The sequence below is a fragment of the Vicugna pacos genome, chromosome 7 (assembly GCF_048564905.1).
Source record: "Vicugna pacos chromosome 7, VicPac4, whole genome shotgun sequence".
NCBI classification, from domain to species: Eukaryota; Metazoa; Chordata; class Mammalia; order Artiodactyla; family Camelidae; genus Vicugna; species Vicugna pacos.
In genome coordinates, this window is record NC_132993.1 from 47,442,465 (window position 1) to 47,469,943 (window position 27,479).

The following is a 27,479-nucleotide window of genomic DNA, read 5'->3' on the forward strand; positions in this document are numbered from 1 at the left end:
ACAATGTTATAATTTTTGCTTCTACCATCAAACAATTTAGAGAACTCAAGAGGAGAAGCAGTCTATTGCATTTATACCTATTTTTGCTTACCAAATTCTTCATGGTGCTTCAAGTTTCCTTCTTTTATTATTTCCTTTCTGTACTGAGAACTTCCTTTAGCCATTCTTTTAGGGTCAGTCTACTGGCAACAAATTCTCTTAGTTATATTTCATCTGAGAATTTGACTTCCCCTTTATTCTTGAAAGGCACTTTTCACTGGGTAAAGAACTCCAAGCTAACAGTTCTTCACTTTCAACACTTGAAAAATATTTTGTCATTTCTTTCTGGCCTTCATGATTTCTGACAAGAAATCCACTGTCATTCAAATATTTTCTCCTTAGGTAAGTTGTCCTTTCTCTCTCACCAGTTTCAAGATTTTTTACCTTCAGTTTTCCGAAGTTTAATTATACTGTGTCTTGGCGTAGATTCCTCTGGGCTTAGTCTTCTGCTACTGATTTCTAATTTCCTCTTGAATATGTAGATTTATGTCTCTTGCTAAATTTAGGAAGTTTCCAGCTATTTCTTTGAGACTTTCAGCTTCATGATCTTTCTCTTCTCGTTCTGCAACTTTGATGACACAAACACTACATCTGTTACAGTCTCAAAGTCCCCGAGGCTCTGTTCATTTTATTTCAGCCTGTGTTCTCCATTGTTCAGACTGAGTGCTTTATAGTGATCCATCTTCCAGTTCACCAATTCTTTTCTGTATCACTCCCTTCTGCCACTGAACACAATCACTGTGCTTTGTATTGTTATTTTTCTCAGGCCTAAAATTCCTATTTTTATATCTTTTATTTACTTGCTGAGAATTTTTATTTCTTCACTGAGGCTATTTTTCACTTGTTTAAAATATGTTCCTAATTGCTTATTGAAGCATTTTTAACACAGCTCTTTAAAACCTTTCTCAGGTAATTCTAACATCTGTTATCCCAATGTTGGTATCTATTAGTAATCTCTTTTTGTTCACTTGAGATCTTCCTGGTTCTTGCTATAAATGATTTCCTACTGAAACGGACATTTTCATATTACATTTCATATTATGAGGCTTTGGATCTTACTCGGACCATAAGTTTTTGCTGGTTTTCTCTGACACTGCTCTGGTCTCATTAATGTCAGGTGGAGACATACATTAACACCAAAGGGCAGAGAGTTCTGTTATGGTTGGGTGCTCCAGTTCTCCATGTGGTCTCCACAGATGTCACAGTGCTGGAGACCTGGCCACCAGCTGGCCACGGTGAAAGTACTGACTTTGCACCACGCTTCTTCTGACACTACCCTAGGGAGTAAAGGATGCTGCTGGGTGAGGGAAGAAATTCAGGGTTCCAATGTATTCTCCACCAACATCACAAAGAATAAACTCATGACAGCCCAGCAAGGATGAAAAGCTCAACTCCCTACTTGGCCATCGTGGGTGTGGGCACTGGGTGGGGCATCTTGTTACAGACTGGATGGAAGTCTAGTTCCTCATACAGTCTGCTGGCACGGGTGGGGCTAGGGAACAGTTTCTTCTGTGATGTGCGGCTGGACTAGAGAGATTATGGTCTATCTTTCTGTCTTGCTTGGCTATCCCTTTCTTGAGAGGGATCAGACTTTAATTGGGGCTTTTAATATCTGTGTCCACTGGTGTTTCTAGGTTGCCAGTGTCTTCAAGCTCCAGGTCTGGACTCTTTCAAGCAACAAGAAAACCCAGAGAACTTATCACCATGTGGCCACTTGGGTTTCAAGGTCCCTAGCCGATCTGTCTTCTTTTCACAACTCTCAGAGTCTTCTTATATTTGTTTTATACATAGTGACCAGTGTTGTAGTTGTACTTAGTGAGAGGAATAGGAAAAAGTACATCTACTCCATCCTCCCAGAAGCAGAAGTTCCTAAGTAAATTCTTAAACAATGATATCTACTATTTTAAATAACATTTAAAAATAAATAGTACATAAATTCAATGGAATAATATATAATTCTTTTTAAGAAGTAGATACTACTATTGCAGTGATAGAGATAACTGCCAAAACATATTTAGTGACAATGACTGCCAAAATATATTTAAATAATCTGTAGAGGAGGTAATCTGTACAAAAACAGAACACACACATGTAAGCGCTAGTACATGTGCCAAACATCTCTAACATTATACAAGAAACTCATAATGGTAGATGCATTTTAGGAGGGAAGATGGAAGACTAGGAAAAACCAGTGGCACGAGGAGAAGGGGACCAAATTTTTGCATTTTTGCGTACGTTACCTTTCCAAAAGAATAAAAAAGTAATGTTTTTAAATAATAAATTTTACCCTGAAAAATAAGCAGGGAAGACATGAAAAATCCTGCAGAAGACTAATAAGAAATTTATATAGCTAAAATTTTAAAATGCTACATACAGTAGTAGCCAAAGAATTAATAAATAGTTCAGTAGACTACAACAGAACAGAGGACTAATTGTAGGAACTGGAATATAAGCTAGTATAGACTGGCTAAATAACTACTTTGAAAATGAATTTTAAATCCTGGAGTAATGGCAGGCTAAGTCCCTGGATCAACCTGCCTACTAAAAACTAGGAGCAACAAGGAAAATAGACACAGCATCTTGGACCATGCGACCTCAGGGCAAAAGTCCTCAGGTGAGTTCCTCCAGTCTCCCCCGATGAACTTATTCCCTTAATTTCAGTGAGGACGCAAGGAGGGAGACAAACACTTAAAAGCGACAAGACTGCTAGGTTGAGAGTTCTGGGTTGGAATCGCTGTTCCTCCCTGGGAATTGTGTCACTTCAGGTAATTTACTGAACCTCACTTGCCTGGGCAGTCACTCTCAGGGTTACACCAAGAATTAAGCAAGAATGCATATATAGGTTTGACACGATGCCTGGTACTCAGTGCTTGCTCAGTAAACATAATGGACTCTCTGATTAACAGAGACTAAGTAGAGCCAAAGAGTTACTCTTGAGAATAGCCACCATCCTTGCTCAGGTATTTTGGGAACTTCATTTAACCAAGCAGCATCTCAAAATGTTAGCAAAAGCCAAGCTGCTGAGCCTCACATCACCTGCCCAGCGGTTAAACACAAACAATGAAGAGAGCAAGTCTCTTACCCAAGTTCGGTATTATCATCCAACACTGTTGTCTATATTCACTATGGCAAACTTGCTGAGAGACTAGAACATAATGATTCCAATCACTAAAAAGAAAGGATACTTATGCAATGTGACAGAGGTGCTAATTATCACCACAGTGGCTATTAAAATATATAAACATGTCAATTTAACATGTTGTACACCTTAAATATGCACAATGTTACATGTTACAATTAAATAAATAAGAAAGCAAGTCTCTCCCCACAATTTTCTAGATCTCAAACAGTCCCACAGGAAGATGTCAAATCAAGTACCTAAAGTCATCTTTCTATTCAGTATTAATAACAGAGAAATCCAAGAACTTTTTTATAGACACACCTGAGAAAATCAACACCTTCTGTAACTGGACCACAGTGGCAGTAAAGGCTCACACCAGTAAAGGCTAAAAGCCTGATTGATAAGCTTGAGATTAACAAAGAGAGAAATAAATAATAGCATTTCCAAAAGCAAATTATCAGTCATTGCTTCTCTAACTGCCTGCAACATAATTAAACCATTCCTACACCAAAGTACAGGAAGGCTGATCATGATACACACACCTGTCACTACTAGCACTATTCAAGGGGGGGTTGGGGACACACAGGGTGTACACAGAGGGACGGCAAGGGCACAGGAGTGGGTGTGCATCATGTGGATACACCCGTATGAATATACAGGTTTGGAAGTAGTTTGCTAAAATTATGTCTCCTAAAAATTACCAGCCGATCTCATCATAAAAACCAGGACACAATGAACTCAGCTCAAAGGCCCGCAAATGAACAGCTTATAAAACAACAAAAAAAAAATGTATCATCATTGCAATATTTTGAGCAACATGCCATAAGCACATCAATAAAGTGAACTTTTAGTTAATTCACATTTTGATTTCAGAAAACAGACAAAGAGCTTCGAGATTATACTCTAAGGTAACATGATCAGATAGGAGGATGAAGGGGAAATTCAAGGGCAGGTTATTGATTTCTCCCACCCAGACCTGGAGATCAGAAGTAAGCCTTGTCCATTTTATTTGCAAAATAAACAAGGCTCCAAAACACTAAACATAAATACCAAGCAGACAGGTATGTCTAGAGCAAATGAGTTTGTTATTCCATGTTTGTGACTGTGCAGGTTTGGGGCAGACACAGGGATAAATTCAGCATCTTTGGCATTGCCAGGGGAGCAGCATCAGCTAAACCTGGCCATGCTCTCTGACTCTGGCACTGACAACCTGCCAGGATTTGTAATCGTCAGCATATCAAGACTCTCCTGTAACTCAAATGCACTCAAGGGTCTTATTCATGCTGGGTCTCACACTGATCCGCTCAGTTGTTCAGAATCTAATCCAAGCTCCGACGAAGATTCCCATTTGGTCCACGTTCACTGAATGCTCGCCAGGTGCCAGACATCTTACCAGGCTCTGGGGATGAGCTCAGGCTATTCGTTACCACAGATCTAGGTTTCTCCTACTCCTCCACAAATCAGCAGGACACACGATGGCCATGTCTTTCTGACCATTAATTCCACTTCCCCAAAGCTGACAATAGCTTACAGGGACTAAGTTTGCTGACCTGGTCCTTACAAAGCCAACATACTGTCCTTACACATTTTAAAGAGTTGACTATTTGGCCAAGTATAAACATAACAGAGAATAAATTCACATTCCCTAGAAAACAAGGAGGATGAGAGCGCATCATCTTTTTGTACCTGGGCTGTGTCACAGCAGACCACTAAAAGAAAGACTTTATCCTCGATCTGCAGGGATGCTCACAGGTAACTCCCTGGCTCCTAACATGCTGGCAGTGCCAGAAAACAGAAGCAGCTTAAATCTGAAAGCCTCCCTCTTTTTACTGAGATTGAAAATATGAAATTATAAATAGCTTTAAATAATAAAAAAGAGACAACACGCATGTTAATAGTCCATGTAATGAATAAGATGAAACCAAATGCTCAGTTAGATGAAAAATTTACCTAGTGATTTTTGAAAAAAGGCTAAAATAAAACACAAGTTACATAATGATCAGATCAAAGTGAGTTAATAAGGAAAGTTCTTTTTCAATATACATAAACAAAAACAAATCCAGCTGGAGGTCCACTATTTCATTAGAAAAACTTATAAATATTCTAAACTGAAAACGCAAAGGCCTAACTTCTGGTCCCTCATTTACCACACTAAGTAGATGAGAGACTCCAGGCAAGTCATTTCACCCTTTTTATCCTCGAGAGGTTGGTCCAGAGGGCACCTAGTATCACTGTGACATATTGTCCCTCCCAGCTGTAAAACCGTAAGATGCTACGAAATGAAAATGCAAACATACAATATTACCATGTTATTGTCATCACATGCGTTATAGGTGCTCTGTTTAAAAAGTTTACAGAGTTCCATAAATTCTTCACTCATCTCATGGATTTGTCCATTTAAAATTGCTCCCTTGGTACCACCAAATTCAAGTCTGTCCAGCTTCTCAAATTCCAACATGGTGACAAATACATCCTTTGTAAAAACAAAGTACAGTAAAGATCTTTCCACCCTCTTGAGCAGGAAAAGAGTATTTTCAAGTTTCAAAGAAAGAACTTTCTCCAACATTCAAAACTAGGGAGTCAATGGACATTACACAACAGAAAATAAATATTAATGATTTAACCAAAGTAACTGCCTACTTTAAAAGTCACACTCCCATTTCACAGGCACTAAAAATTATCAAACAGGAAACAGCTAACTTACCATAGCTAAACACCTGACTCCCTAATTTCATATCCTTCTAATCTTAAGTCAGGTGCCCAGGTGAGATCCAAAACTCATTTTCAGCCACCAACATTGCCAGGAATTGGCTCCAGTATTGAAAAGGAGATGCTTATTGAAAGAGATGGTTATGAAATGGCTATGTACGTTGCTCTGAGCTAGGTAGTTAGCATCCAAATTTTAAGAGGCATTCAGGTTGCTTAAGTGATGGGAATTTTCAAAACATAAAGCTCTCATTTTGAATGAAATTCAACAAATCTAGCAACAAAAAAGCACAAAGTTGCCAGAAAGAGTTTTATCAAGAAAAGAAGGCAGTTCAAACTAAAAAAACCTTAGCCAGTTGACTCTGTACAAATTGGTGTGTCAGTGTGTTTATGTGTGTGTATTCAGTGTTTGGTTTTCTGGTATTTAAAACATGGATACAGAGCACATGTTTTTGTGCTCTTTTCATCTATTTTCATGAATGATTTTACTATTTTAACAGTATAGTGTATATATTTATATACTAAAAGGTAAAGTGACATTTTGGATTATCAAATAGATTTTCAGGTATGGAATCCCAATAAAAAACATAAAACACGTCAAGGGAGATAAAACGACTTTTTTTTTTTTTTTAGAGCTTTAAGCTCCTGAACTTAATTTTCCAAACTTTTTTTTTGTGTGTGTGTTTGCTAATATCCCTTTAAAAAGGGATTATTTTATAGCTTTCTGATTTACAGTTGTCTTCCAGGAACTTAGTAAGTTGTAAATCAAGGGTCCCTGGTACATAAAGAGGTTCACTTACACTCAGTATAATAAAATAATAATAAATGAGTTTTTAAAAAGAAGCCAAAGCTTTAAAACCAAACAAAGCTTTGAAACTAAACAAGTGAAAGTTTGTACTGTATCTTGACAGCACTGTCCTTTTAAGTGCCTGAGAATGACCAAGAAAGGAGACGTCCCACCTCCCATCCAAACAGAATAAACTGTTCCCCTGACTCATATAAAAAGCTACAAGTTTTCCTGAATCAACCTAGAGTATGAATAAATAACAAGTGAAATAATGAATGAATACCTCTATTTTCATGACACGGTCAAGAAATTTGTCAAATCTACAAAACACCAGATGAGACTGGAAATCCCATGGTTTCAGCTCCTTACTGCCCACAAAATAGCTTGCCAATCCTTTTCTATAGTTGAAAAAAGAATTTCTGAAAGTCTTTAAGATGTTCACGGCCACCTGCACCTTTTCCAGAGAGTCTTCAATTTCTCCTTTCAAAAGCTCTTCAGGTGAAAGGTAAGCTATTGCCTAGGATTTAATGGAAGGAAACAATAAGAAAATATGTTTCACAGTTTTTAAGTCTGTTTCAATGCATTATTTTATTTATTTTTTCAATGAGCCATTTTCAAATAACAATGTCTACAATTGGGCCAGCAGTGCTGTGAGACAGAAAACAAATTCTACAAATTCAGGCATGGAGGTTTCAATGACATACTTGTAGACACTAGAGAAATCTACAGGAGATGCTACAATTTCTGCAATTATACATTCTAGCTGTGACTAAATTTTTCCTAATCTTCATAGTTACAACAACTGTGTCATCAGAATTTGCATTGGCTATTCCTGGCAGCAAATATTCTGCACAACTGTTTTTTCATATAAAAAAGAAGGGGACATCTATCATACCATGTATTTTAAAAATATGGTCACCTTATCTGACAGCACAGGACCGCTTGCAAAGGTGATAAGAGCTGCTGTAATAGGTGAGTATATGCCACGGGCAATTCTTTCAGGCTAGTAAATTTCTCTTTGGGGAGCTTAAGCTCATTATAGGACATAAAATCTAGCTGAGATATAACCTTTGAACTAGTTATGAACAGAGGAAATGCAAAGGAGAGACTATTGAAAGAAAACCCAGCAGATCTGTGTAGCACTGGCCTCACTTTCACAGGACCATCACAGAGGTTCCTTCCAGTCCTTTCCTCTCCATATTTGTTGTGAACTCTCAGAACTTCCCTGTTTAGGGACCTCAAGAACCTGTAAGTTCTAATCCTGATACATCTTAACCTCATCTAAATTACAGGTTTAAATTATATGCCTTTTTCAGTTTCTTAGGATATTGTTACAGAGAAGGGGTGGGAAGGGCAGACTGGGAGTTTGAAATTTGTAGATACTGACAGGCAAACGTAGAATAGATAAACAAGATTATACTGTATAGCACAGGGAAATAGATACAAGATCTTGTGGGAGCTCACAGAGAAAAAGAATGTGACAATGAATATATGTATGTTCATGTATAACTGAAAAATTGTGCTCCACACTGGAAATTGATACAACATTGTAAACGGACTATAACTCAATAAAAAAATGTTAAAAAAATTGTTACAAATCAGTGGAAAAGTCAGGAAAGCCACTTGAGTTCAACTGAGCAGATGAAAGAAACTGTTTTCTCAGTGTAGACATAATATCCCTTCTCCCATTAATGGCTACAGTTTTACATGCAATATAGACTCTGTGCTATAAATTTGGAAAGTAACAAAAAAAAATCCCTTTAATGTCTAAAACCCTACTGATTAGTTCCTTCAAGTTCTAGCTCTAGACTCACAACCTATGCTCTCATTTCTCTCTCAGGCTGGATGGGAAATTAACCTCTACCTGAAGGCTGCTAACATCTCACACAGAACAGGGAAGAGACCTACGAGCAATCCCTTAGCAATGTGAGTTGTGTAACAGTTTACACATTGGTATGGGCTAGAGATTCCATAGGCCTTTGTGTCTATATGTATTCTTGTTAATAAACGTGTCCTCTTAGGAAGCTAGAAAACCTTTAGAGATGACTTCATTGCCGTCTGTCTTAGCAGCACCCTATGACCTAACTACCTATGTGTGAAGTAACCTCCTCTGGGCAAGCCCTCCTTCTAGTCACATCTGTGCTTCCTGTCCCACCCTCACATTGATGCGTCAAGCACAGTAACCAACTTTCTGCTCTTAGAGCTCACTGATGAATAAGCCCTCCCAGAACAAGGTTAGAGAACGGAGTACCCTAGATCAGAGCACCCAGTCTACATCCTTTCACTGGGCAGCAGGTTATGTGAGTGAAAAAACCATCAGCAGGGACAGGAGGCCTGGCTGTGACCCAGTCAGGGGCCACTAATTGCATTTGTGACATGAGCTAAGTTGTCTCAGAGGATCTCAGTTGCCTTAAGTGAACCTCAAGATTCTTTTCAGCGCCTACGCTCTGAATTCTTTCCTGCCTCCTAGAGTATCTCTCTGGAGCACACCCAACCACACCAGCTTCTGCTAGTCTCCCATACTCAAGGGTATCAGCACAAACCAATAAAAAGCCACTGAATTTAGGATGAACTAGTTCCACTTCAGAGGCCTTATAAAGTAAAACAGCACTAACCAGTTTATCAAGAAGCCAATGAATCAATTATCAACTAAGCAATTTATCAATGACAGGATGTTGGTTTGAGGCCTCTCAGCTTTGCTTTTATTTTTGCACGTTTATGGGTTTCTACTTTTGCTCAATCCTACCACCTCTTCTCCCAGATCAACTTCTCAGACTTAAACTCTTCCTCACCCATGGTCATAGGAATAAGAATATCTGTGAGAGGGAACCAAGGCACAGAACTGACAGAGTGGAGGGCCCAGAGTGATAATGACGCACCTTGAACAGGGAGCAGAGTCCAAACACCAGAGAAGAGAAGCAAGATGTTAAAAAAAAAAAAAAAAAAAGGCCATGAACAAAGCTCAATGCGCCATCGTCCGAGGTGGTCAGGTGCTGCCTTTTGTCAAGTCTGGCCTAAATGACTATGTTCATCGTCACTGTCAGAAAACAAACGAGAAGCACATTTGCTTCTAAAAGCAACAAAGGGTGTCTGACCACGACTGGAACACCTAGAAAGATCAGGCAGGTAGTGAAAATGGGTGAAGCAGATCAGGAACAAGAGGGAACTGTGGAGACTGTGGTCACTGGGATAGCATAGCACGTGACCCACCTAGAGGGGTACCCAAAGCTCTAGCAACTGATCGTGCCAACAGAGATGGCAGAGCCAATGTTGCAAGATATGAGTTTTCAGTGGAGGCAGGGATGCTGGAATTTAAATGAGACCTATTCAATTTAAGCGTTAGCAACTTTAAAAAAATTCAAAATACTACACAAAATAAAAACACTGCATTGGTCTATTGGCCAAACATAGCTGACAGAATGCCAGCTTATGACCTCTGATGTATAACACAGCAAGGGTCCAAATGTTTCATAAACCAACTAAAGTCAATAGAGTCCTAGAAACAAAGTACAGGAAAACTACATGAGGAAATTATTTAAAAAAAATATAAAATGTGTAACCACACAAATAGTGCAAGGTACAAAATTAAGAAACAATATGTTAATTATATACCCAATGAATCACTGCAATTTTTTTAAAATGGTAATACTCAAAGCTGATAAATTATAGTAAAAGTTTTTATACATTGATAACAACAATGTAATTAATAACGGCAATGTAATTAATGTAGTATTTTAAAAAGAATTTATAAGTATCAAGTATTGTTCAGGAGCTGTGAAAAGACTGTAACCTTTGGCCAACATCAGGAATTTATATTAGGCCAATTAACCAAGTTAAGGAAAAAAGATTTCTGTATAAAGTTGTTTTCTATATGTTGTTTATAATACAGGAGGCTGGAAGCAAACTAAATATCCAACAATAACAAAATCATTTTTCAAGAAGCTAGTAAAAAAATTATATATCAAGTGCATAAATATGTGCAAGTTTTGGAGAAAGGAAAAATTTTGAATGATGAATTTTAGGGTGATAGAACTTCAAGACTATTTCCATGGTTATAAATTTTGTCAATATTTTATAATTATCATAGTAATAATAAAAGCTTATTTTAAAATATGGAGCACAGCATAATGAGTAAGAACTCTGTAAGCTACAAGCTGGGTGATCTTGAAAACACTATTTATCCCCTGTGGACTTCAGGGTTTTTGTTTTTTTTTTTTTAATATAAAATGGATCTGATAGTACCTGTATCATAGTGTTGCTAGAGGATTAAATTTGTCAATTTTTGCAAAGGGCTTAGAAGAATCCTGGGAAGTAATAGGCACTATACAGTGCTTGTTCAATAAATATTAAAAATAAATTAGCAAATGACTGAGGGTAGTGGGCGGTGGTGCAGAGTTTAGCTCTTCAGACAATCCAGGTATGAAGGTTGACTCACTGCCTATTTTTGATTCCTAACGTGTTGGGGCAGATATACTACAAAGTCCACTTGGAGAATCTAAGAAATCAGGTCAACAGAACTTTTGGACATAAGCCAGGAACGGTAACTAAGAAACAAGGGAAACGACATTATTTCCTCAGAAGCTTGGCAAATTCTGGCCCTCAATACAAACCAGGCTCCAGGAATAATAGGTTTATAGGTTTACAGGGTACCAGGACTCCTTTGAGTCACCTGCAGCAATGAATGACAACCTTCAGGGTTTCTACACTAACAAGGCTTTGTAGTAAAAGTTTTGATCTTTCTCAAGATTAGATGAGGAGACTTCAAAAGGGGTTTGGGAGGAGTGGTGGTTGCAGCTGTTAACCCTGCAGTAGGGATTTAGGTCTTTCACACGGAGCCATTAGGATCCAGTACATTTGGTTAGCAACAGAGCAAACTTGTCTGCACAACAGAGAAATAGAATGAAGCCAGAGGAGAGGACACAAAAACAGCAGACACTGACCTGTTATCTCCTAGCAATAGCTACAGTTAGTTAGTCAACAGTTCGGAACCAACTTTCATTGAGTCTCTATTAAATGACACACTGAGCATGTCATTTACATTCTCTGTTTTGGTCCTTACAACAGCCCATGAACTAGGCATTTATAAGTATAGAAACTGAGGCCCAGAGATGTAACTGAACTCTCCTTAAGTGGTTCAATTAGATTTGAACGCTGATTGGCCTGGGTCCAAAGTCCTTTCCATACACCATTCTACCTCTTCAGAAGCAGAGAGGAAAACACACACACACACACACACACACACACACACACACACACACCCCTACCTCAGTCTCATACTTCAGAAACTCTAAACTGCAAGTCAGGAGACTGTATTTTAATTTGAATTTCCCCCTAAATTCTCAAGAAAACTGAGCACACGGTATCTTTCAAGTCTCAGTTAATCCATCTGACAAAGTATCAGGGATTGGGTAGGAACACAGTCCCCAATCATTTCCTCCCACAACATTGTTCTCTTTACTGCTTAGAACAGCAAGGTTCCAGGGCCTGGGGCAGCAGAAGCTCCATGCAGTTTGCCTTGTCTGTGAGTAGATTTTAGGGTTTCAAATACACATCAATTGACCCCACTGTGCAATAAAAATTTTGAACTTTCTATGTGAGTCATGAGGTGAAAAACACTGAGAAACATTAGACTAGATTAGAGATTTAGGTCAATCTCAGCTGTCTACCTCCTCTTAGCAAGCGATCCAGGCCTGTCCAAAGTATCCCAACTCCCCAGCCACAGGATTGTTTCAGGAATGGAAATAAAACCAAATGGTCCATATTCACAGCAGCACTATTTACAAGACATGGAAGGAACCTCAGTGTCATTGACAGAAGGCTGAATAAAGAAGATGTGGTGTGTATAGATATACATATAAACACACAATGGACTATTACTCAGTCATAAAAAAAGAATGAAATGTCATTTGCAGCAACACTGAGGGACCTAGAAATTATCATACTAAGTGAAATAAATCAAATATTTCATGGTATCACTTACATGTGGAATCTTAAAAAATGACACAAATGTATTTATTTACAAAACAGAAACAAACTCATATACATAAAAAGCAAACTTATGGTTACCAAAGGGAAGAGGAGGAGGGTGGTTAAATTAGGGGTTTGGAATTTGCAGATACAAAATACTACATATAAAACAGATGAACAACAAGGTCCTACTGTATAGCACCAGGAACTATATTCAATAGCTTGTAATAATATATAATGAAAAAAACTCTATATATGTATAACTGAATTACTATGTTGTGTACCAGAAACTAACATACAATATAAATCAACTATATTTCAATTAAAAAAATTGATCCAGAACTAAAAACTCTTTCCAGGGAAGTTCCTCTACTAGAAGGATCACATCTACCAAAATCCACCTGACTTTCTCACCACCTCTTGTGGTGAGAGCCTGAGAATCAAGTCAAACAAATGAGCAAAATGGAGCTTTGAAATGATCATCGGAGTCCCCTGGAACAAGCTGATCCTGCAGCTTTTGCACTCTGAGACTTTCCAGTTCACATGAACTTAGACACTTCTCTTTTTCTGCTTCAGTTTGCCAGTTGCAGCTGGAGGCAGTCCAACTCTCTTAGGAAGCATTAACAACTCGACGAAGGCTAAGCCATATGAACTGATTCTGATTCTCTGACATCTGTTCTAGAAAAACTCGTTAGGGGTCCAGACGCACACCCCGATACAGACCCTGAACTTGGACTGAATCGTGTCCTCCTCCCACTCCAAACAAAAAAAAAAATTAAAAATGTGTATGTTGAAGCCCTAACCACCAATGTGACAATCTGGAGACAGAGTCTTTAGAAGGTTAATTAAGGTTAAATGAGGTCGTATGGGTGGAAGCCTTATCTGATAGGACTGCGGTTTTATAAGAAGAGAAAGAGAGACATCTCTTCCCCTCCATCGTGTGAGGACAGAGGGAAACCATCTGCAAGACAGAAAGCAAGCTCTCACCAGAACACGACCATGCTGGCACCTGGATCAGGGCTCACAGCCTCCAAAACAGTGAGAATCGTTTCTGAAAATAAAGCCACCCAGTCCGTGGTATCTTGTTATGGCAACTCAAGCAGACTGAGACACTCTGCCCATCCCCAAATAACAACCACAAGATGATGTGCCCAGCAAGTATCTCTCAGCTCTCAAATTATGTAATATTCTCTGATATGATAAACACAAGAATTAAAAGTTCCCACAGGGTGAGGAAGCAGTCCATTTTTTTTTTAACATTTTGAAAGTTAAGTGAAGAGAAACAATTATAAATAAAATTTTTTAAGATCAACAGCAAATCAGAATTCTTTTCATACAATTCTACTATTTTTTTTTTGGATTTTTTTTTTCCTGCAAGATTTTCTTAACTTAGCTTTCCCAAACTCTTCCATCAGCCAGTGTTCCTGCAGTAACCAAAGGGAAAATACAAAGAAAAGTGCTACCCATATGTGCCTTTTATGAGAAGCTGCCTTAACTCTCTTTGAAGGAAGGTAGGATATTAAACAAAAAGAATCCAGTAACAACCTGTCCTTTGAATATAACTGACTTATTTCCAGAGAGCCTTTGCCACTTTGAATAACAAGTCACCAGGCCTTTGTTACCATAAAACTCCTCTATGAAAAAAGAGGAAAAAGGTGTTCTGTAGACAAGACTTATTCCTTCTTCATTGACCTAATGAAACCAACCACATGGCAGTAATTATCATTCCTATTTTTTTAAATGCTACATACCTGGTCAATGAAGAGATTACAAAACTCTTGCAATAAAACTGTAACCCGAGCAGGGGTATTATAAAACTTGGAATGGCTCCAGATCAGACAGATAGTATGAAATAATGGGGCAATTAATACACAGATCTGTGGGAATTCAGTCTCCTGGAGACACTGAATGTGTCTCCTCAGGGGTCTCAGGTGAAGTTCCACATCTCGGGCTTCGAGCAGAGCTGAAAGGAAACCACCGTTAATGTGATGATACACTGTTTTGCCTCGATACACTTTACAAGTTCAGGAGAACAATGTAAACCAATACGACTGCACTTAAAAGAAAGTGTCAATTATCATGTCAATTATCCTGCAGTTGACACAGGATGGGTTAGGAAGGCTTTGCACACTGTCTGTCTGTAACAACCCTTCAGGAGAACCCGGGCACAGTTACTCACTCAGCACAAGTAAATCGTGACCCAAGACTCAGGGGAAAGAACCTTTAGAGTCTAAAGAAATGTAGTGAACCCAATGGAACTTGTGGGAGTGAAACATCTCTGTGAACTTGTTGTCACTTTCCAGTTTGGATCACAAGCTTCATTACCAGAATGTTAATTCCCTCCAGGTACTTGGTCCTAGCACAGTTTAACTGTTAACTGTCTCACTCCAGGGTCCTAAGAGACTAACTCACACAATGACTGGGACATTTTCCGTTATGTTATTATTCAAAATATAACTATGAAAGTTGTTAAGCATGGGTGATAAAAACATTTTGGAACTAGATAGAGGTTATCGTTGTAGGATTTTGTGACTACATTAAATGCCACTCACCTGTATACTTTAAAATGGTTATTTTTATGCTATGTATTGCCTCAATTTAAAAAAACAGTTAAGCATGGTAAAAACAAGGGGGTACTTTTAAAAGACACTATGTGTGAGGAAAACACTTAAATCGTGAACTATTATTAATTACTGCTTAACCTATTCCAAGTTTTCTCTTGATTAAAATTGGTCCTTTTAATGTACCCTGAACAGATCCCCATCAGATTCCATTTCACTCCTGAGACTATATACCTTTGAAGAACTGAAAATAGGCTTTATTTATGAAAGTAGGAAATGAAGGAAAGTGAATTTTTATTCTCTGGTGTTAACCTAAAAGACTCCTGTTAGAAAAAAACAAAAAACCCTGCCAAACTTCTTTTTATGGCTGCCAGAGTTAGGTGTACCCCTGCCCATGTCACTCAACTCGACACATAACCACAATCTGTCCATCGAACACTGAAGATCGGGGAAGAAAGCCAGGGTCCAGGAACTGTTTTCTTCCCCAGATGCGCTCATGTTTTGAAATTAACATTACTCAAGACACTAATTTCAAAATTAAATAATTGCAGCTAAAAGGTTAAGTGCCCTTAAAATGTGATAAGCACATCTGGTGATTTTACAGAGCCCCAAGGAGGCCTTTGGGAGGGCCTTCCACCTCTAACTGACAATGGCTTTAGGCCACTTGTTCTGCTGAAAGTGTTTTTTTCTGAATCTCTGGATCATATGCTTACAAGGCTCTGAGGACCTTGGGATTCCTGTAGAAGCTTTATCCAAAGAAAATGTTAATCTTATTAGCAGAAAAAATGGGAGAAGCTCTGATTTACTAAGGGCAAACTTACTGTGAGCCTAGCACTCTGTACACTGTCTATCTTCAATCGAGTGGTTCTTAGCCAGGGGAGGTTTTGCCCCCAGGGGTCATTTGGCGACGTCTCGAGACATTTTTAATTGCAGGCAGTGGGTAGAGGCTAGGGACGCTGCTAAACATCCTGCCATGCACAGGACGCTTCCCCCAACAAAGAATTCCCCTTCCCAAAATGTCAGTGGTGACAAAGTTGAGAAATCGTGCTCTAATTCCCACAACAATTCTGCAGGGACAGTGTTAATATGCCAACCTGGTCAACGAAAACCAGAGACTCAGCAAATTAAAGATGTACTGAGTGGATCTGGGACAGAAATCCAGATCTGACAGAACCCCTCAATCCTAGCCCATGTATTCCCCCTTATCTTAAGGACTCTTTTCAAACAGAGTTCATGGAGAAAACCCTGAAGAGTTATCAAAACATTTTCAAAGTGGATTTTAAGAACTTCCTAACCTTCTACATGTTACATAGGAAATTTTTTTTAAAGTAATTATCTGATGTTAGAAACAAACCAAAACAAGATCTTTGTCTGTATTTTATCATGTCAAACTTTAGCATCATGGATCAATCCATATTTGCTTAAACATGCTTAAAGAAACACGAACAAAAATCAGGAAACTAGGGAGAGTTGTTCCCCTGGGTGATGGTGAAACTGGATACTGAGAAGATAAGGAGACTTCACTTTTACAATTTCCTTTTTTACATCAAAAGTACCTTCTTACAATTTCTGGTTTTTAACAAGATACATATATTACCTGTTCAAAATTCAAACAAACCTTTCTCGCTGTGTCTCATCCTCAATCTTCACCAAAACTTCAATGGTGACTCAGAGCTCTTACAAGCTAAACCAGTGGTGGATGTTAAGCACATTCAGAGATTTTACTGGTGAGTAACTAATCATAGCCCAACCATGGGTCAGAAAATCTCTATGCTGGGCTTTCAGGGATGGCCCACTAAACACCAAAGGCTTTCCCCTCTACACCTGCATTATCACTGCAAGTTCCATCTACAGCCTCTTTCATAGGTACTTACTTCAACCCTAAAAATAGCTGAGTACAGCTGGAGAACGACGTACAGATGGTTAAGATGGTTTTATCATTAGGAGGGCCAAGTGTAATCATTTCCTGAACACGCTAAGGGTGGAAGGTTAGAGGAAGCTGAGCAGACAGGCAGGAGTCAAGTCATGAGTGACTGCTGATGCCAGGCCAAGGAGTAAGAGTCTCACCATGTTTCACAGCCATAAAGATGTCCTTCACAGTTGGAAAATAGCTGCTTTGCTTATTTTTCAGGATCTTAACCATTTTGAGGACGATGGGAGCCCGGAGCTAAGTTGAAAAAAAAATGCAAGCTACATTAATGACTAAATAAATGCATTTGGCAATGAAATATTTAAATTATATTCCACTCATGCACAATACACACAGTATTTCATGCTCAAAGACATACCTGGTTTCAAGCTGAAAATATTTAGAATAAAATTTTTCTCTTAGTGTGTTTTATTTTACATTTATAGTTCTTAATTTGAATTTTCAAAGTCTGTTAATTTATATTTAAATATATATGTAAAATATTTAATTCTCCATAAAAATTTCTTGCTGTGGTTCAGAAAATGTTTAAGATATAGGTGAACATGTAAACGAGTATCTTAGTTTTTAGAACATAACATCAAGTAACTTGTAAGGAAAACACCCACAGAGGAACCAAAGTTAGTTCTTCCAAAGTTGCGTCTCTCCACTCAGTAAGACCCTACTCCTTTCCCAAATCAATTAAATCAACGAGATTAATTAAATCTTACAATCATGGTTTCCCTGGGGAACTACTCTTTCTATGCCACAAAGTGTTTCCAATTATCTCAAATGCTGTCAAAATATTCTCAGAAGGCAAAATTACTTTTAATCCCCATTAATTTTCAGAGTGCATACCACACAGAAGTTTGGAATAAAAAAAGAAGGCAGACAATTAAGTCATTCAAAGACAGTATGTTAAACCGTTAAAGTCACTGGAAATCACTGATCTGGAGACTACATTCTACAATTGACTTTGTAACTCTACTTAGAAGCAATTTCTAGGGCTCTCTACTTACTTGATCATAAATGCATGACAGATTCTCTCTCCTCATCGTCCAGAAATCCAGTTCAGTTTGAGGATTTGAGTGAAGACAATTCAGTAAAGGCTGCACTGAATCTTGTTCTACAATTTTTTGGATTTGATGTGACCATTTAATAACCACTGATTCAATTGCATGGAGAATTGTCCGTTCATTTGATTCTACCCTGCAAACATTGAAACTATTAATAACAATTTAAAAACAAGTCTTTTCATCCAAATAAGGATAGGATTTGGATTTATTAGGCATTTTATGAATCTATAAACTAGTTCTAAATATAACTACTTCAAAATCAGATCCATCATTTCCATAGCCTCAATATGAGTTGTGATATTGTTACTCTGACATTGGCTTGTCTCTAATATTTAAAAAGCTGTGAAACAAAGAGTCATCATGTTCTCAAAACCATTATACTAAAGAATATTGTTGACATTATGGCAATTGTTACAGCTTGCTTTTTGTACAGTCTGCTTTTTTTGGAATTTAGATACTAACTACTATATATAAAATAGATAAACAAGAAGGTCCTGCTGTATAGTACACGGAACTATATTCAATACCTTGTAATGGCCTATAATGAAAAAATATGAAAAGGAATGTGTCTATATATGTAGAAATGAATCACTATGCTGTACACCAGAAATTAACACATAAATGTACTATATGTCAATAAATATACTTTGAAAGGAAGTAATATACATGGTATTGATGCACATTATTTTGAAAATATGCTGTAGTTATAAAAATCTTGCCGTTTTGCTAAGTTTGCTGGAGGTGTGGTATCAAATCGGTACACTGGCTCTCCATTTTGATATCCTGTGTAAACCGTATCATTACGTACTTGATCTCTGAATATTTCTGATCCAGGTCAATGTTTCCTGCAATAGTGGGAATTGGTAGAAGAGTTCTTCTCAACATTTTGCCTCTAAAAACATGCATTTTACTTCTCATGACTTCTATGTGACGTTCCATGTCTTGTGAAATAAAACAGGACCAGGATTTATGGTTGTTCTTATTGGAAAGAATGGGCACTAAAATCTAGAGAAAGAGAAACACTTAAAAAAGTAGTCAAATTAATTTACAGACAATGTGTTCCTTCAAAGATTTTCCTGTCACACAAAATTAGCAACAAAACCGCTCAATTTCATAAATATCCTCCTACAATACCAAATCTACAGAGAGGACAAAGTCACTGACCCACTTAGACTTAATCAATTAGACATAAATTCTTTCAAAGTGGAAATACTATACTGTTTGTTCATTCATTTACCCATTTATCAAACATTTATGGAGTCTCCCAGTAACTCAAACGCTGCATGAAATACACAAGATCATGTCAACTAAGTAAACCCTTTTCTTAATGCAAATTGAGCACGTTGGAAGCTATATTAATGGAAAAAAATCTTGAATCACATGGAGGCAAGAGTAAATTAATCTTCTCCAGCCCTGGGTAACATCACAGTGGATTAAAGTTTGATAGTCAGAAAGATGTTTACTAAATCATATGGACCTTTTTCAGAACTCCTTTTACCATTTAGTGGGGAATATCAACAAAACTATGTATGTAAAAAACTCTCCAAAATTGTATGTGTTCCTACACTGCAGCATTTGTTAAGTAAGTAATAAGTGTTTATTGAATTAATGAAGTTGGTCTCTCCTTGCTTTCTCACCCCTGTCCAACAGGTACCAATTTTAAACATTTTTCTCACATAAATCTGTCCAGATTATCAGTACTAACCATAAAATTTCCACTACCTAAAAAGTGCTTAGAAGATAGTCATTCCACCTTTTTAAAGTTTATTTTGACAACACCATCTTCTAGTAAACTGAAAACAAAACTGAAAATTCACTTTCGTTTTCCAATGGGGAAAGCAGTCTTTCCAAGTTGTATTATTATTACATTTTCCTGCTTAGGACCTACTACATGTGGAGATAGAAAATGAATAAAGAATTGGCTTCTGTCTTCTCTGAGCTCCGTAGGTTAGGTCCCCCGATGTCAGAAGTGCCATGAAGGCACATTTTCGGGTCATGTGGAAACACAGGAGAAACACCTGTCTCTGGCTGAAGACATACTAGGGAAGGATTGCCAGAAAAGTTGCTAATTAGTTTTACATCTGTAAGATGAAGGAGCAGGGCAGGCAGAAACCTGAACACTGATATGCAAAATCACTGAGGGCTCCAGAAATATAGTGCTTCTGGAAAAGTTCTAGTCTCGCCTGACTGGAAGCAGAGCCAGCCTCCTTAACAGCGGTGGCTGTGAGAAAGACAGGGAAGGTTCTTGAACAGTTCTGAAAACCAGACTAAAGACGTTAGGCTTGTTGGGGTGAACATGCCGCCCTGACCCATGGGAAAACTGCTTTCTAGATTCAACTCCCAGTAGCAACAGTTCTTCCTAAAAGTCAGGGGCGAGGATAATTCTGGTTCTCTGACATTTCTAATTTACTGGGTACTGTCTCAACTTTTCACTCTTTACTATTCTGTGATGAGACCAACTTCTTTCAAAATTAAATATTTGTGTCACAAGCTGTAGATGAAAATGTCAGGAAATGCTGAGCCACGTGCTTCGTAGAGCAATTAGGCAAACAACTAGGGTATCTCTACAGACGTCATTTAGAGCAAACAGACCTCGGATGTGTTTTTTAATGACAATACATCTTGTTATCAACAAGCTCTATGCTAGCTGGAATTTGTTTGTTTGTTTGTTTAAATACATAAGAAATAAAAAATATAAGAAAAATCCCCAAACTTTCTCTGAATCAAAATAATTTGGACATGTTTACTGAGGAGATATACAACCACCAGTAAGAGCTGTGGTGCCTTTACTATGGTTTCCTCTACTTACCTATTATCCTTTTTTAAAAACTAGGGTGTTTCTTTTTACAGCTGTTCTTCAATCAGTGGAGACTATTACCTGGGAGACACTTTCAAAATACAGGAACCTGGGCCCCTGCCAGACTTCTTGAATCAGAATGTCCAAGAATGGGGCCCAGACACTGACTACAAAAACCAAATCATACTTTCACTCTGGCCTGATAAGCATTTACAATTATTGTTTGTTTCAAGGTGTGGGTCAACCTAATACTAAAAGAAATAACTACATGATATTTTAAATGCTTTTGGCAAGTATAATTAAATATAGTATATTACAAATAACAACGCATGGGGACACAGAATAATGGTGAGCAGCAGACCGGGAGTAAAATTTTGGACACGTTAGATTTTGGATGTCCATTACACAACAAGTGCCATGGCCAGAATGGAGGTGGAGGCCTAAGCTTGGAGTCCAGGAGGAAGATGGAGGCTGGAGAGAGAAGTCTGGCAGGCCCCAGCACATCAGCCTAAATCACTGTTAATCAGCGTATATCTGAATCAAACTCCAAAGACTGAACAACACTGAATATAAGTGAGAGTATATTAGATTATTTAAATGAGAAAGAAATAAATATGAAGTCATAAATGACCTTCTTCATCTTCTGTTTAAACACTTTGGTCCATCCTTTACTTATTCTATCCCATCTAAAAACTGTAACGTTGGATGAGGGGAGAGTATAGCTCAGCTTAGTATTCATGAGGTCCTGGGTTCTATCCCCAGCACCTCCATTGAAAAATAAATAAATGAACCTAATTACCTACCCCTCTAAAAAAAGTTAGCAAAAAGCTAAACTAAATAAAAATTTAAAAAAATAAAAATAAAAAATAAAAACTGTAACACCAGAAAATGTCCTCAATAATTTTCAATCCAATCACTACCTCAGTAACACAGTCCCTCCTTTGCTCCTGGAGTCACCAATTCACCAATTCTTGCATTAAATGTTCTTCTTAGTGTACAAAGCACCCAGAAAGGTAGACATTGATTAGCCTGGAATGCAAGTCATAGATGATCATCTGACTTTAAAACGTTCCAATGAAGTCAGCCCTGAGAAAAATCTTCATAGAACATACATCACCATTACTATCTTCCAATAAATACGTGGCTTTGGGTTTGACAACTGGCTTTGGTGGCAACCATCTGAATGAAAAAGTGACAAGAGCATTTTCTAATCAGCCTCTCCAGCCCCGTTCCTCAGCACCGTCTAGCTCTCCTTCCCCACACTAGCTACACTCACCTACTCCATTTCTAAAAATGCTATCTGCACTTCCTCACCTCTGTGTCTTCGCAGGGCTTCTCTCTTCCTCCATCTCACTATCACTCCTTGTCCTTTAACACTATGGGGACCAAATTATTTAACATACAACTGTGGATGCTTTTCAGAGTAAAAATGAGCAATAAAAATGATTAGCAGGTGTTAACTGATTTGTAACATGTGGAAACTGGAGCTGACCCAAGCAAACCAAGACCTTTCTCAGGATCCTATTCGAGACTCCCCACCTTCCCTGCCAATCCTCTGGAGGCCACAGCATGCTGCTACCAGGCTATCACAGCATCCTGCTGAGACCACTGCAGTAGCCCTGCGCTAGTGTCCTAACACTGCTGGCTTAGCTGTCTGCCTCTCTAATTAGACTGCATCCTTTCAGAGGGCAGAAATGTCATCACTAATTGTCAAGTGTGTCCAGTCACTGGCACCAAGTAGATATTCAATAAATATTAATAAAATGAACAAACGCAACTGTGGGCTTGTTAGCATACAATTTCCGAAGTGCCCTTTCTACAACAACGTCAAATAATTCAGATGGAGGTAGCAGAGATCATACACATACAACACTTTTTCTCTAAAGAGGTATCTTGTAGCTTCAGTGTTCTGTCTTTGATGTGAACAGAATTATTAACTAGCCCTTATTTAACCTTCATTAACATGGACTTTGAGTTCCTACCATGTGTCAGCCAGTGTTGTGGGTGTTTGGGACTCGTAAGAGAGCAAAACAAAGATTAAGAGCCGGCACTAGGGTAAGGCCAGTGAGGCACTCACTTTGAGAACGAAATATAAGTAGACACCAAAAAAAAAAACCAAAAAACCCCTCAATAATTAAGATGAGTAAGATTTTAAAATATTTTAAAATAAGAATAAACCCCCAAATTTCATGATGAACAAAACATCAACATTTTTTTAATAAAGACAGGATCAGTATTACTCTTTGCCTCAGGCTCCAACATGACTTGGCACAGTACTGTTAGTGATCTTATTTTTATTTGAAGTGTTGATTTTTCGCATTAACTTCTATTTTTTAAATACTGCATTAATACATTACTCATCTTGATGACCAGGTTATTTTTGTTTCTCCCCCCCTCCCCTACCCGCCCCATGTAAGTTTTGTTCTGGAAGTGGGTGCCTCACTTGTCTGACCCTAAGTCCCTGCCCTTCAAAGATCCCTGCTGTCCTGGAGGGAGTCTTCCCTAAGAAGAGATATTTAAGAAAAATCGCTTCAAGGACATGAAGGAGTTGGCTGAGCGGATTCTTGGGAAGATGAAGAAACAGCAAGAGTAAAGGCCGGTTAACAGTGTACCTGAGACAATTAAGGAACACGCGAGAAGACATGAGTTGGCAAGTGAGATGAGTTTAGAGAGGTCATGGGGAGGACAGAGCAGCGACTCTGCATCACTGCTGCCATCCTTTAACGAGCAGAAGAATCACCGGTGCTTCCTGGGCCTACCTCTGCAGTTCTGGGGCAGGGCCTGAGGTTCCATCGTTCGAGCAGGTTTCCAGCTGATGCGGGTACTACTGACCCACAAGGGCAACAACACAAAGTCTAAACTGCTGTAAGCTGTTGTGCTCTTATTCTGAGTAAAAGGGGAACGAGTGCAGGGTCTGGGCAGAAAGCAGTATCTCTTTTTCCTCATGTTTCAACAAGGATTGCTCTAACTGCTGTGTTGGGAAGAGGTTCTAAATGGGAGCCCCAGAGGCATGGAGAACAATTAATGCCTAATGCAGGTGAGAGAATGGTGAACTGGACCGGGGTGGCAGCAACGTAGGGGAGACGGGAACTGATTCTGGCTAGGTTTGCAGGTGGAACTTGCATGATGTCCTCACAGAATGGATATAAAGTGTGAGACAAAGAAAAAAGTCCGGACTGACTTAGAGGTATTTTCATGCCATCTTCGGGCTTCTCCAAGTTCCTACCTTAAGTACTGGCCTTGGCAAGACAGCCCTGACTACTGAGATCTGCTTCACTAATACCAACCCAGCCCCAAAGTTTGGGGCACATTAGAATCACCTGAGGATCTTTAAGCCTGGTGCCCATCCTCAACATGATTTAATTGGTATGAGGTGTGACCTGGGCAGAGATCTGTTAGTTCCCCAGGTGATTCTAATGTTCAGCAAAGTTTGAGAACCCCTGCTTTGGTTCTCTGAAACCTAGTCATTTGGAACTTTGTTCCTCAAAGCTCGTCTGTGAAAAAATAGCGTCCATACCAGGCTAGAAATGCATAATATGGGTCCCACCCCAGACCTACTTCATCAGTCTGCTTTAACAAGATCCCCAAGTGGTTCTGATGCACATTAGTGTGCCAGTAACATGAATTTAGAGACTGTTTCTTTAAGGGGAGAGAAAGGAATTTTAAGACAAATACTTCTAACACTATTTCCATTATGTTCTCCCATTATCTGACATGAGTGCACTTAGAAACTAACAGGAATCTGAAAAACTAATAATACCTCTTTCTAAAGTGTCAATTTATCTCTAATCAACATGAAGTTTAACACCTATAGCTAAGTACAAGTCAAGCTGCTTTTTAATTTACTTGCATTATTTAGAAAGAGGAAAAGGATGGTCTTACAAATTACTACCTGTTGAATGTTAGCATCGCTATCAGCTCATGTCCAGAACAGTATAGATGCTATCATTTTCCATCCACCTGGCTAATGAGATCACTGGCCTCTACATTTTTTTTTAATAGGCAGAGCTGTCCTGATTAACTCCAAGTGCCATAAATGAAAGACTGAAATATTAAGGATAGACCAGTACCTCATCTAGGAAAGCAGTTACATGTCCAAGAGATGAGGCAGGTAACTCTCCAAATAAAACTGTTTGAGGGAACTCATTTACTCCAATGCTTTCAGTAATCTTCTTGGCAATATAAACAATTTTGTGTTTTGCATCTCTTGGAATCTGAAATAAGAGCAATATAATTAAAGTCCATTATATAGCTTCCATGTTAACAAGCAGGATTTGCTGTAGCTTTTAGCTGGATTGCTAGCAGAAGAAATAAAACTTGGCATCTTGCCTACCTTTATAAATAAGATTGTTCCACTACTCTTCTGTAAAGAGTATACAGTTTTCTTTGTTCTTTTATAATGCTAATTTCACAGTATTAATGGTGTGGAACATCATCTTTCAAAAACATGTCAGTTATACCAGATCATCATATACCACAAAATCTCATAATTAGAAACAAATACAAGGGGAAATTAGAATGTTCCCGTCTTAGCAAAGGTTATTCTTTTGTATAACTCTTCTTGTCTAGAAATAAGCCCAACTGCAATAAAGACTAGGCATTTGAATTGCATTTCCACTCTCCAAGCATAAAAGTGTTTAATCAAGGTATTCTAACATTTCTACAACTACCGAGTCATTTCTTCAGGTATCATGACTATTTAACAGTATACTGAAGTGTTCTGTCTCCTTGTCCACTATGACAAACTTTTAAAAATTATATTAGGAGAGTAGCAAAACAAAAAAAATCACAACTCACAAAAGGCAAACTCCTGTTATTTCCGTTCTTCTCTGGGATCTTCCTTCCCCGCATTATAATGACCACTTTTAGTGAAGATACATTACACTGAGGCCTTAAAGACTGTGAAGCTTGCTCCAAACTCAATAAACTCTACAAGTACAAATGCTGTGCTTGCAGGTGTTAACCTTGCACTCATTAAGCTTCAAGTGGCCCAGCAGTCTAAATTGAAGAGGACCTTTTTTTTAAGAGAAAAGGGAGAGAGAGGGAGGAGAGAGAGGGAGGAGAGAGAGGGAGGGGAGGGAGAGGGGGAGGGGAGGGAGAGGGGGAGGGGAGGGAGAGGGGGGAGGGAGAGGGGGGAGGGAGAGGGGGGAGGGAGAGGGGGGAGGGAGAGGGGAAGGAGGGGAGAGAAAGAGGGGGGAAGAAGGGAGAGAGAAGGAGGGAGGAAAAAGAGAGAGAGGGAGGGAGGGAAAGAGGGGGGGAAAGAGAGGAAGGGAAAGAGACAGGGAGAGAGGAAGGGAGAGAAGGAGGGATGGGAGGAAGGAAGAAAAAGGACTGCCTCTCTAGACGTCTGGTAAGCACCATGTGAGCGCAGATTGCCGGGTCATTTTTTTTTTTTTAAGGACTAAGTAGTATGCCCTGGGATGAAGGGTTGACAGACAGACTGAGCCACGACGAGTTATTTGGGCTTTGCCAAACATGATATTTGGCTCCAGAGTGACCCAAGAGCGATTTAGGAAAGCTATCTGGCCCAGGGAACCCACACTCACCTTGCGCCTAACGTCTAAACAGCTAAAGGACGCGCAGCTTTCCCTGCTTCACCCGAGTGGAGCAGGCTCAAGGCTGACCTACTAGAAAACTAACCAACAGCCCCTTAACAGCAGAGCGGGCGCACGTGGGGGACTCTGCGGACTCCCGGGCAGGAACTTGACTGAAGCGTCTTAAAGCGCCCGAATGCGTGCCCCGCGGGAACCCAAAGAGGTGCGACTGGCCCGTCCCGCCCGGGTGTCCATCCCGCGGGGCGGACGGTGAGGCGCGGCAGGGCCCCCTCGCCCCTTACCTGCTGGGAGGCCGCGAGCCGCCCCGCGCCGGCGACGCTGAACACAAGGCAGGCAGGGCTGGGGCTCTCCAGAAACTCCCTCAGGACCTGCCGGCTGCCCTCGCTTTCCAGATACTGGCTCCATTTCTCCTCCCGGAGCCCCAGCATCTGCTCCACACGTCCGCCGACGAAGCGCACCCGCGTATCCTGGGCGAAAGTCCGAGCTCTCCGGGCCGCCGCCACCGCCTCCTCCTCCTCTTCGTCCTCCTCCTCCAGCTCCACCATGCCCGCCGCCTCGAGGCCGGCCTCTGGGGTTAGACGAAGGGTCGGGGCTTCCCGGAGGCCCGGCGCCTCGCGAGCGGCCACCGGGGCTGCCATGGGGCACGTCTGAGGAGACGCGGGCTCGGGCCGGCTCCTCGCGCGCTCTCCCGCCCAGCCCCGCGCGGGCGAGGCCGCCCTCCGCACGCACGCCGGGGGGAGGAGCCCGCCTCTTCCCGCAATTACCGTGAGCGCGGCCGCTCGTCTCCCACCTGTTACCACTTGGCTGCCAGGGGCCGTGCGCCGTGCGCCGTGCGAGCTCAGCTGGCGAGGGCGCTGGCCGGGGGTGAGCGGCGCGTCCCGTTTCCCGGGGAACGGTGTCCCCGCCTCGGCCCGCTGGGGGCGGAGTGAGCGCTGAGGAGAGCGGCCTTCGGGCTCTGGACCCC

General features: G+C 39.8%; 1 protein-coding gene across 1 annotated transcript in view; it reads right to left on the minus strand.

The window, feature by feature from the left end:
* The window catches only part of DNAH11 (dynein axonemal heavy chain 11), a 275,861-nt gene extending 248,708 nt beyond the window's left edge, over window positions 1-27,153 (minus strand). Inside the window, exons 1-8 of the mRNA XM_072964862.1 lie at window positions 26,797-27,153; window positions 25,031-25,174; window positions 18,972-19,168; window positions 18,107-18,296; window positions 17,249-17,348; window positions 14,372-14,583; window positions 6,937-7,170; window positions 5,466-5,633 (exon numbers count right to left, since the gene is read on the minus strand). Of these exons, the coding sequence (XP_072820963.1) occupies window positions 5,466-5,633; window positions 6,937-7,170; window positions 14,372-14,583; window positions 17,249-17,348; window positions 18,107-18,296; window positions 18,972-19,168; window positions 25,031-25,174; window positions 26,797-27,153 (1,602 nt within the window). The remainder of the gene's footprint in view (window positions 1-5,465; window positions 5,634-6,936; window positions 7,171-14,371; window positions 14,584-17,248; window positions 17,349-18,106; window positions 18,297-18,971; window positions 19,169-25,030; window positions 25,175-26,796) is intronic.
* Window positions 27,154-27,479: the final 326 nt, after the last annotated feature.